At 42.1% G+C, this 11,517-nt stretch overlaps 2 protein-coding genes across 6 annotated transcripts in view; one reads left to right on the forward strand and one right to left on the reverse strand.

Annotated features, from left to right (window-relative positions):
* Window positions 1–11,517, reverse strand: part of LOC109917402 — a 78,348-nt gene that overhangs the window by 50,933 nt on the left and 15,898 nt on the right. For all 3 annotated transcript variants that reach the window (XR_007265676.1, XM_048617488.1, XM_048617489.1), the window contains exons 2-6: window positions 9,838–9,951; window positions 9,150–9,184; window positions 6,401–6,509; window positions 3,124–3,367; window positions 1,936–2,109 (exon numbers count right to left, since the gene is read on the reverse strand). Coding sequence is in view for 2 of the 3 variants with exons in the window: in XM_048617488.1 (XP_048473445.1) it covers window positions 1,936–2,109; window positions 3,124–3,367; window positions 6,401–6,509; window positions 9,150–9,184; window positions 9,838–9,925 (650 nt within the window). In the remaining variant the exon portion in view is untranslated. The remainder of the gene's footprint in view (window positions 1–1,935; window positions 2,110–3,123; window positions 3,368–6,400; window positions 6,510–9,149; window positions 9,185–9,837; window positions 9,952–11,517) is intronic.
* The window catches only part of LOC109917403 (cytidine deaminase), a 14,103-nt gene continuing 12,399 nt past the window's right edge, over window positions 9,814–11,517 (forward strand). Inside the window, exons 1-2 of one of the 3 annotated variants that reach the window (XM_048617491.1) lie at window positions 9,814–9,982; window positions 10,403–10,544. The gene's annotated coding sequence lies outside the window, so the exon portion shown is untranslated. Of the gene's footprint in view, window positions 10,545–11,002; window positions 11,129–11,517 lie in introns of those variants that run through there. The other 2 variants (XM_020517223.2, XM_048617490.1) reach the window with 2 other exon arrangements.

The following is an 11,517-nucleotide window of genomic DNA, read 5'->3' on the forward strand; positions in this document are numbered from 1 at the left end:
ACCTAGTCCCATTTGTCAGCTTTTGGCCTCGATCCCTCTGAACCTTTCCTATTCATGTACCCATCCAGGTGCCTTTTAAAATGTTGTAATTGTACTAGACTCCACCACTTCCTCTGGCAGTTCATTCCATACACACACCACCTTCTATGTGAAGAAGTTGCCCCTTAGGTCCCTTTTAAATCTTTCCCCTCTCACCTTAAACCTATGCCCTCTAGTTTTGGACTCCCCTACCCTGGGGAAAAGATCTTGGCTATTCACCCTATCCATGCCCCTCATGATTTTATAAACTTCTATAAGATCACCCCTCAGCCTCTAACACTCCAGGGAAAATAGCCCCAGCCTATTCAGCCTCTGCCTGTAGCTCAAACCCTCCAACCCCGGCAACATCCTTGTAAATCTTTTCTGAATCCTTACAAGTTTCACAATGCCTTTCTTATAGCAGAGAGACCAGAACTGAATGCAATATTCCAAAAGTGGCCTAACCAATGTCCTGGGTAGCCGCAACATGACCTCCCAACTCCTGTACTCAATGACTGACCAATAATGGCAAGCATACTAAACACTTTCTTCACTATCCTGTCTACCTGTGACTCCACTTTCAAGGAACTATGAACCTGCACTCAAGGTCTCTTTGTTCGGTAACACTCACCAGGACCTTACCATTAACTGTATAAGTCCTGCCCTGATTTGCCTTTCCAAATGCAGCACCTCACATTATCTAAATTAAATTCCATCTGTCATTCCTAGGCCCATCAGCCCATCTGATCAAGGTCCCATTGTACTCTGAGGTAATCTTCTTTGGACACCACCAATTTTGTTGTCATCTGCAAACTCACTAAGCATACCTTGAAACAGATCTTAAATTTACACCATCTAATTTCATGTATCGAATACTCAGTAAACCCAACGCCTATTCCCTTCTTGGTGGTGAACATTTACCGAGGAGATTCACTCAAACCCTTATAATATCTGGAAAAACTGCAATTTGGTGAAAAAAATTGAACATTAGTCTTTCAGGCTGAAACTCTGAACTGGTTTTCTTCCTTTGGACAGACAAGTTGGATTCAATGCGTTGAATGATGAGGCCTTGAGTCTGGCTCCCTCTAGCTGAGTTTGTGGGGAGTTAATTGAAGAGTACAACTCAGAGTCATACAGCACATAAACAAGACCATTCCCTCCAACTTGTCCTTGCTGACCAGGGATCCCAATCTGACCTAGTCCCATTTGCCAGCATTTGGACCATATTCCTCTAAACCCTTCCTATTCATATACACATCCGGATGCCTTTTAAATGTTGTAATTGTATCCACCTCCACCACCTCCTCTGGCCATACACGCACCACCCTCTGCATTAAGAAGTTACCCCTCAGGTCCTTTGTTTGGGATTTATCCAGCCTGATGATTTTATGGTCTTTGTATAACCATCCAACTGCATGCTTTCATTAATAAAATTAGATTTGTGCCTGTATGTGTCAAAATTACATCATCTAATTTCATTTTATGTATTGAATACTCGGTCAACCCAACTCCTGTTCCCTTCTTGATGGTGAGCTTTTACCGAGGAGGTTCACTCAAACCCGTAGGTTACCCCTCAGGTCCTTTTCAAATCTTTCCCCTCTCACCTTAAACCCCTGTTCTCAACACCTCCAGGTATGGAGTTAGGATTGTAACACACCACTCTTGAAGGACTGCTAAGTTATTAACTGCCATGATCTGAGAGTTTGTTTTTTAAATTCCCCTCTACAGCGGTCAATGACTGTCCAAAACAAAGCTTTTGCTGGACTGTTTTGAATGTTGGGCCTATTGGAGCAGTTCAAATTTTTTGACATTTCCTCAAGGCCGGTCAAGAAGTTTCCCAATTGAATTACCAGCCTCAGAACCCAAAATCTAGTCAGATTTCAACCTTTAAACTGTATTAGCATCTTGTAAACTTACTGTTTGAATTCAGGATCCTGTGATATAGCCTGTTCGATCTTTCTCAAATATTGTAGTGCTTTTTCCAAGTCCAGCACACTGCCTTCCTCTGCTTCTTTACTGCTGAGAACCTTCTTGGCTCCTTCAGCTCCAACTGCTGCTCTGGGAACTGCATGCTCCTTTTCATTGATATAGCTGAAAAGGAGAAAGTAACAGGATTGACAAGGATCTGAGGTAGCAAGGCCTAATTGTTAACTTTAAATAATGTACAATTTACAGGCTGCCACAGTGCCATTCTATGGACTCAAGTACCTAACTGCTGCTTGGTGTATTTACACTTGGTGCAGTCTAAATCCAGCTTGGCCTGCTTGCTGCAAGGGTCAATATCAAATGCATTCAACTGTCTCAATCCATTTTTCACTGGGTCTGGCCTTCATTCACGGTTAAATTAGTGATCTCAATTATGGCCTGGCTAGTCTAGGGAATGAAAGCCTGTGATGATGCTACAAAGTTCAGTGTTATTGCTGAGTGGGAAACCTCCCACTATTCAGTTTCTTGGCCCTGTAAAGATTAAAACATTCCCAGAACCTGCTACAAGTACTGACACACTCTCAGTGCCCCTTTGTAAAACTGACAGTTCCCCTGGATCCTCTGTAAATATTGACAAATACCTAGAGACCAATTTTTTATTCACTCGTGGGACATGGGCGTCGCTGGCTGGCCAACATTCATCACCTGTCTTTACCTTCCCTTGAACTGAAAGCTTGCTAGGTCATTTCAGAGGGCAGTTGAGAGTCTATCACATTGCTGTGGGTCTGAAGTCACATGTGGTCCAGGCCAGGACAGGATGGCAGATTTCCTTCCCTGAAGGACATTAGCAAACCCAGATGGGGTTTTCTGACAATCGGCAATGGTTTCATGGAGTCAGTAGATTCTTAATTCCAGATTTATCTTATGTACTGAATTCAATCCTGCTGTGGCAGGATTTGAACCCGGGTCCCCAGAACATTTGCTAAGTTTCTGGATTAATAATGCAGTGATAATACCATCACCTCCTCATCTGCAAACACTGACATTACACATTACCAGTTGACAATGCCCAGATAAGAGAGAAATAGTTAGAGACACCAAAATCAGTTGACAAAAGAATCTTTAGCCTCGAGAAAGGACACAGATGAGCGTTTTGGAGAAAAGTTAAAATGAACATACCTCCAAAACAGTTCCATGGTGTTGCTGGCATCTTTAATGGCATTTACTTGCTCCGGGGTCCTGCTGCAGCCGGGAATCTCTCGCTCCGGGGCCCTGCTGCAGCCGGGAATCTCTCGCTCCGGGGCCCTGCTGCAGCTGGGGCCATTGCAGAATGCTGCATGTTCCATTATTTCATCATTGGGGAAATACTGACCACACAGTGGACACTCTTGTGCCTTTACTGCTGTTGTTGCCTGAGAATACACTGTATTAAACATACAAAAATAAGAAGATGGCCTACATTATCAGAGTGTTTCTACTCATTGTCACTGCCATGTCCACCCCACCAATATCCCCCCAGAGGAGTCTGAAGCAGAATGGGAGTAGAGTGAAGCCAACAGGGAGCAAGGTGAACCACTTCACTGAAGTGTTTGGAAAATAAAATAAAGCTGAGAGATCACAGAAGATAGAGAGTTGTTTCACAAGTGAATATTGACACTCTGTTTTCCTTCTTTCCTTTACTCAAAGTTAGGGTGCCAGTCTAAACAAATTGAAGAATAATTTTTATCTCAAGAAAAAAAAGTAAATAAACATATTAGCTTACTTCTCTAAGTGGTATCATTAACAGGCGTTTTTCTTTTTTAGTAGTACATTTTATTCTATGATGAAAAAGGAATTACAGGGCAGTTCCTTATTGAAACTTCAGATATATCCATTGTCCCAGATAACTGGATATGCAGGAATTAGCCCCAACAGCATGAAATGAAGTTGGCTTTACTGTACCCCATCCACAATTTTGAGAGCTTTATGGGTACCATGTTTATCAATGTGATCGTCCTGCAGTGTAATAGTATATGCGGAGGGCAAATGGGTGATTACCACCCAGCCAAGGGGGACCCCAGCAGATGCCTTCAACCAGTATTCTGTCTGAACATTAATCAGAGTGATAGTTCATTTCGGGAATGTTGCCAGACCCAAGCGCATGGTACCACAGGTAATTCAGTTTACAAAAGGCTGCAGAAAGATGGGATCAAAAATAGTAACAGGTAGTTTGATAGTTAGGGGAACAACCTTAGTCATGAATCCAGAATGGTATGGTGCCTCCTTGGAGCCAAGGTCACTGAGTACCTACAGAGCACAATGATAGGGAGGGTGAACAGCTTGGCACAAATAGAAATGACAGCTGCAGTCAGAACTTGGGCAGCTACAGCAAATTAGCAAACAAGACCTCAGAAGTAGTTAATTCTGTATTAATCCCTGTGCTGCCTGAAAGTCACTACAGAAGCAGATGAATGCAAGGGATGGTGTGGTAGCAGTGGTCTTTGACAGGGGTGGGGGCTTCAGGTTCTTGGAGCGTTGGAACTGGCTCTGGGAGAAATTAGATCTCATACACTGGACGAGTTGCACTAAAGTAGAGTCAGGGCTGATATCAGAATATTAGAAGAGATTGAGAGCACAAGAAAAGGTACATTATCAAGGGCAGTTTACAGCAAGGGAGAAAGTTATAAAGTAAGTCAGGGTTACTGTTGATTTATGTGAATGCAATGTAGTTAATACGATTGGAGAGTTACGGGCACAGATTGCCAAGTGAAATATGAAATTGTGGCTAAAACAGAGATAACAGACTCAGAGAACAGCAGTACAAGGTGTTCAGAAGAAAAGGAGAAGAGGCAGCAGCATTGATTATGGAGAGTAGGGCTGGTGAAAGAGGATGTCTCAGAGAAGCCAAGGACAGAATCCAATTGTTTCAGCTAAGAAACAAAAATAGGTGCAAAGACATTGTCTGGTGTAGCCTACAGGCCGCTGATTAGTGGTGATAGGTTGTTGAAGAACAAATTTGCTAGGCAATTACAAGCAATCCAAGGGTATGTGTACAGATAGAGCTTTGGTTGGCAGTAAGAAGCTAACTGGTTTGTGGACTACAGTCCAGTTACCGATGACAAAGGCCTTCTGCCTGCCAACAACTATGTGATTGGTTCTCAGATAACTGAACAGTTTGGGGCTGGGAATGAAATACAGAAACCCATTTAGCTCTCTCTCCATTCTCTGCAGTAATGTACTCGAAACCCAGTTTATTTTTCTTTCAGAAGTTGCTGCAAGCTATGACTTTTAGCTGATAAGTGAACCAGTCAACTTGTGCCTCTGCAAACCAGTGGAAGCAGCTGGAGAAGGATGGCTGAGAAGCAGCCTTTTAAACAGCACAAAAATCTTAGCAAACTTTGGGAACAGGAACATTGAACTATATTTTCTTTCTGCTCTTCCCTCCATCCAAAATCCATGTTTTTTTTCCCTGTCTGCGTATGTTTATAAAGGGGATTGGAGTTTTAGTTAGCAGTGTTATATGCCAATAGTTTACACCTGTTTATATAGTTTAGATACTTGTAAAAAACAATAATTCTTGTTCAATATGGAAACTTCTGTGCTTTCTAGTAATCTGGGCCTGGGAATCAGGTAAATCCAATGGAATCTCTGATTTTTTTTCAGAAAATTTTAACTTTTGCAATAACTCTGGCAAAGGTAGGGCAAACAAATCCAGAGCTCCCTGGATGAAAAAGAGATGGAGAGCAAGACAAAGTAGAAAAAGTGTGCTTTTAACATATATCAGATGGGTAATATTCTTCCTGAAATATATTCATGTTCTAGATCTTGGTGTATAGGACACAATTTTAAAAATTATCAGCTAACATAAAATTTGATGTTCATAGGTTGGTGAAATGGGTGACAAGTGACAGGAAATTTCATATTTTATACATTCATTTATAGCCTATGGTGTCAATGGCCAGGTCAGCATTTATCATCTATCGATCATTGTGCTGGACAAGGTGGGAGTGAGCAATATTCTTGAACTGGTGCAGTAATGTAGGGAAACCCACATCATTGACAGAGATGGTGTTCCAGAATTTTGATCCTGAGTCACTGAAGGAATGGTGATATACTTTCAAGTAAGGACAGTGTATAGCTTGGACAGGAAGTTGCAGACATGGTGTTCCCATGCATCTAACGCTTTTGTCTCTAAGAGGTTGAAGGCAGAGGTAGATAGATTCTTGATTAACAAGGGAATCAAGGTTTATGTGGAGGGAAAGCGGGAGTTAAGACCACAAACAGATTAGCCATGATCTTGCTGAGTGGCAGTGCTGGCACAAGGAGGCAAATGGTTTATTCCTGCTCATAATTTGTACATTTTTATGCACTGTGCTGTAGCCATTCTACAATTCAATGGTATGGTATTGGAACAAACTGACAGAGAGTAGGTAGTCACAATAACACCAGTGACACTGCAGGTAGCTACTGAACATACCTGTGCTGCAGTGTGGAATTGCAGTGATACCTGAGGAAACAACTGCATCCTCTCCAACCAACCGTTGGTGACAGTGACTGGTGCAAGTTGCGAGCTGATAATTCTCACCCTGAATCAGCAGAAAATAAAATTAAACAGGAATAAATAGCCCAGAGAGAAAACTTGCCCACCCCTTATCTGTCAGAAACCTACACAAGGAACAAATTATGGCAACCTGCCAAATTTATTGTTTCTTATCCATTGAGAAAATGAATACACCAAGAAGGTGAATTTGTATAGAAGAGAAACTTTTCAAATTGCTGCCAATGGGGACTGACAGGGCTCCTTCATGTGTCTGACCACCACCTGTGATTCTCTACCTCAGTTTGAGTTAGTGCACTTGGCTGGAATGGGTTTTGATTGAGCTCCAGCGTTTTGCATTGCAATCAGTGGTTTCTGTCAAACAACAGTGTCCTTATGTGTAACCAATCGGTAATGCAACTGTTTGCAACTACAAGTTCATAAAGTCCAGGATGGTAGTCAGTCCATTGTTCAAGGACTATCCAGTCAGTCACATCCCCCTGCTCTTTCCCCAAAACACTGCATATATTTTGCTACAAGCGCAGAATGCCATTTTGGCAGTTACTACTGAACTTTCTTTCAGGCAGCATATTCTAGATCACAGCTCAGTGTTAAAAAGTTTATTTTTGTTGCCTCCATTTCCTCTGCCTTGAATCTGCAAAACACAGTCTTTCCCGAGAACAGTACAGCACAGGAACAGGTCCTTTGGTGCACAATGTTGATCCAAACATGACACTGACCAATCCCCACCACTATCTACCTGCACTCACCTATCACCATCCCACCTACCTTCCCCAGCCAGAGCCCACTTCCCCTACCCCATTTCTGAAGAAGGGTCCCGAACTGAAACGTCAGCTTTCCTGCTCCTCTGATGATGCCTGGCCTGCGGTGTTATCTCAGACTCCAGCATCGGCAGTTCTTACTATCACCAAATTAAACTAATCCCTTCTGCCTGCCCTTGGTCCATATCCCTCCATTCTTTGCATATTCATGTGCTTATATAAAAGACCCTAGAATGCCTCTATCGTATCTGCCTCCACCACCAGCTCTGGCAGTGCGTTCCACACTCCTACCACTCTCTATGTAAATAAAAACTTTATCTTTCTTACCTTAAATGCATGTCCCCTGATATTAGACATTTCAACTCTGGGCAAAAGATTCTGACCATCAACCCTATCTATGCATCTCATAATTTTATTGACTTCTATCATGTCTCACCTCAGCCTTTGCCACTTTAGAGAAAACAACCCGAATTTTTCTAGCCTCTTCTTAAAGCTCAGACCCTATAATTCAGGCAGCATCCTGGTAAACCTCTTCTGCACTCTCTCCAAAGCCTCCACATCCTTCCAGTAATGTGGCAAACAGAACTGAATGCAATACTCTAAGTGTGGCTTAACCAAATTCTTATAAAGCTGCAGCATGACTTCCTGACTATTGTACTCAATTCCCTGAACAATAAAGGCAAGCATGCCATATGGCACTTTACCTCCCCATCTACTTGCGTGGCCACTTTCAGGGTGCTATAGGCTTGAACCCCAAGATTTCTCTGTACATCAATGTTGTTTAGGAGTGCTGCCATTAACTGTATAATTTTCCTTAACATTTGATCTCCCAACGTGCAATACCTCACACTTGCCTGGATTAAACTCCATCTGCCATTTTTCCGCCCATATCTGCAACTGACCTACATCCACCTGTATCCTTTGACAACCTCCTACAGTATCCACAACTCCACCGATCGTTCTATTGTCTGCAAACATATGACCCACCCATCTACGTTTTAAATCCAAGTCATTTATATGTGCCACAAACAGAGGTCCCACTCCAGGCTGAAAAACTCTCTTCCATCACCACCCTCTGCCTTTTGTGGGCAAGCCAATTCTGAATCCATGCGGCCAAGTCACCATGGATCCCATGTATCCTTATTTACTTTATCAAATCTGTTTGTGATTTTAAGTGCCTCAGTCAAAATTCCATGGCAAGAATGTGAAACTGAAACCATTTCCCATCCCCATCACATCCTCACTTGTGATACAATCCCTGTGTATGCAGTCTTTGGGATATACTTGTCCATCCTAGGAGGCCTATAGGTCTGTGAGCTGAGGGCTTCACGGTCAGTGAAGCAGAGCTTTAAGGCGATTGGCCTGTGGGAATGAGCTACACATCCATGGGACAGGAGTGTGTGGATCTCAGTTCTAGCATTTGTATTTGTGTGTCCAGTGTAGGTATATGAAGCATGGACTATACATCTCTGGGGCTTATAGGATGTGATTCAGTTGGTATAAAGTACGTTGGTATAGTACAATATAGATAATTGGGGAATAGGTCCTTGTTGATGTATTGGATAGAATTCTGTAGGTTGATTGAGCAGCGATCTCCGAGGGTGTGTGTTATGAAGGTTCATGCAGTGAAACAGAGAGACAGGGTGGGTGAGGAGGTGACAGCGTGCGAGACAGACAGCATGAGCAAGTGAGGGAGAGAGATAGAGCGAAAGACAGATATAGCAGAAAAAGAGACAGAAAAACAGATAGAACAAAAATGTGTGTGCGGTGACTGGGGGTGTCATATCTGCAGGGTAGAGATATTTTCAGAAAAGCCTAAGCACCACCATCATATAAAGTAAAAGTTGCATGTTATTTGTAATTGGCACAATGAATAAAACAATCCAGAAAATGGCTAAAACACTCACCACAATGGAAGCTGCTCCATGCTGAGTCAACAACCCTTACAAACAGAAATTAAAGACAATGATTTATTGATCAAGGTTTAGCTTTTTGTTAAATTATGAATAACAGTGGCATTTAATGAGTTATTTAAATGTTGAGCTACAGCCACACAGCAACCATTCAATTAATAATAGTAAAAACAGAAACTGCTGGAGAAACTCAGCAGCTCTGGCAGCATCTGTGGAGGGAGAAACTAAATTAGTGTTTTGAGTCCAATATGACTCTTTTACAAAGCATTCAGTCACTGTCCAGTTCAACAAGTGTGCTTATATGTAGGTAAATGCAGGAGCTATAATGTGCATAGCAAGCTCCCACAAACAAACAATGACATGAATGAGCTGATATGTTGAGGGAGGAACATTGGCAACAACATAGGGAGACATCCTCCCTGCTGCTCTGCTCATCCACTTGCATCATCATGAACATTGACCAGAACCACAAAAAAAGCACAGACAACCTTAGTTTAAAATTTCATTCTAAGGTCATCTCTGATAATGTAGCAGTCAAGCTGACGTTTACTATATTCTTGTCTTTGCAAACTTAGCTCTTGGGGAATATGATCCTGTGGCACAGGAAGTTACAAAATGATACGGTTTTGTCAGTCTAACCAATGACTGCAGGCAGGAGGCAGGGCTTTTTGTTACGGCTTACCTTCCTCGAATCTTGATCCATCACAATTCCAAGCATGCTGCTGAATTAGTGCTTCAGAAAACCAATTACCACAGAGGGGACACTCCATTCTCCTTTCATAGTGGTTATCCAGTGCTATGTGTGAATGGGAAAAGATGGGTGAAAGGTTAATCTGCTGGCTTAGTCTCTTTCTCTAACCAACGAACCTGTCTGTCCAGTAGATCTAGCTCTGATCACTGGATCTCTGTTCCTGGTCTTCAGATCACTCTTTCTTTGCTCCCAATTAATCTCTCTCTTTTAGATCCCTCTTTATATAATGAACTTCTCTCCCAACCATTTGGATCACTTTTTAGTCACTGTTCCCAGAGTGAACACAGCAGATCTCCAGCCTCTCCCCAATGCATCTTCTTTTGATCTCCTTCTGCACAATGGCTTTTTCTCTGATTAGTTTCAAATAGATCTCTCTCTCTCTCTCTCCCTCGCTCTCTCTCAGATTTTGCTGTGGAGTTCCCAGAATCGTCCCTCCCTTTACTCGTTATGCACATTCCTCAGCTGACTCTGTCTTCCTCTCTCCTCCTATTGACAGACTAAAGTGCAACTGTGGATTATAGCTGACATGTGCAATCAGATTACTGTATTATCATTGTGTAGCTTGTGGAACTGTGATGAGACTTACGGTGTTTCACAGACCAACTGATGTAGCCAAGACAAGACAGCTTTGAAAAGAGGTAGGAATCATTTTCAAATATTGACATGTGTAATTGCATTATCTTGCTCAGCATAAGTGTACTTTAAATCCTGTCATGTAACAATTGTAAGTCTGATATGTGACATCTATGACCATCAAATCAGTCACAAAAGATCAACACCTGTGGAATCGGTCCAAACTCATATTTTCACTTCAGTGAGTACAGTTCTTGCACATTTTCTAACATCCCTTAGACAACGGGAGGAATCTGTGATTTAAAAAAAAACTGTAACTAAACTTTGGATGGCTTGAGTAATAAAAAGTAATTTTTGGCCTTTTTAAGAATTATTTATTGACATAAATAGCTGCCTGTTTGGCTTTCACTTTCAGGAAGTAGACTGCATTTAGGTAGGCAAATTATTTTAACTGAATAAGTCCAGGAGAACCGGGGGGGGGGCGCATGCTTACAAGGGCAGAAGCGGATCACATGTTGGCAGCTGTCGTTCCAAACAACAGTGAATCTGGGGGATCAGACAGTTGTCTCATGCAGTGAAAACTGATTCTATTTCTTCAACAAACACTGTACCAGTTTTTGGCAGGAACGGTGATCATCTTGCATAAGAAGTGAGTATCATATAATGTCAATCAGAGCTAATATCATCTCCGGGACTACTTTTGATTGTTTAAGGAGGTCAAACAACAATTTCCCATGAATCTCTCCCTCTGTTTCATTTGGGTTTAATCAGATCTGTTTTCTATCTCTTCTATTTACCTGATTTGGTTCTGGGTGGAGGGAGAGAGCTTGTGAGTGTACGTCATAGAGTCATACAGCATGAAACAGACCATTTGGTCCAACCAGGCCATGCCAACCATAATCCCAAACTAAACTAGTCCCACCTGACTGTGCTTGGCCCATATCCCTCCAAACATTTCCTATTTATGTACTTATGTACTTAATGTCTTTTAAGTATTGTAAATGTACCCACATCCACCACTTCCTCTGGAAGTTCATT

The sequence above is a fragment of the Rhincodon typus genome, chromosome 37, assembly GCF_021869965.1.
Source record: "Rhincodon typus isolate 14 chromosome 37, sRhiTyp1.1, whole genome shotgun sequence".
Taxonomy (NCBI): domain Eukaryota; kingdom Metazoa; phylum Chordata; class Chondrichthyes; order Orectolobiformes; family Rhincodontidae; genus Rhincodon; species Rhincodon typus.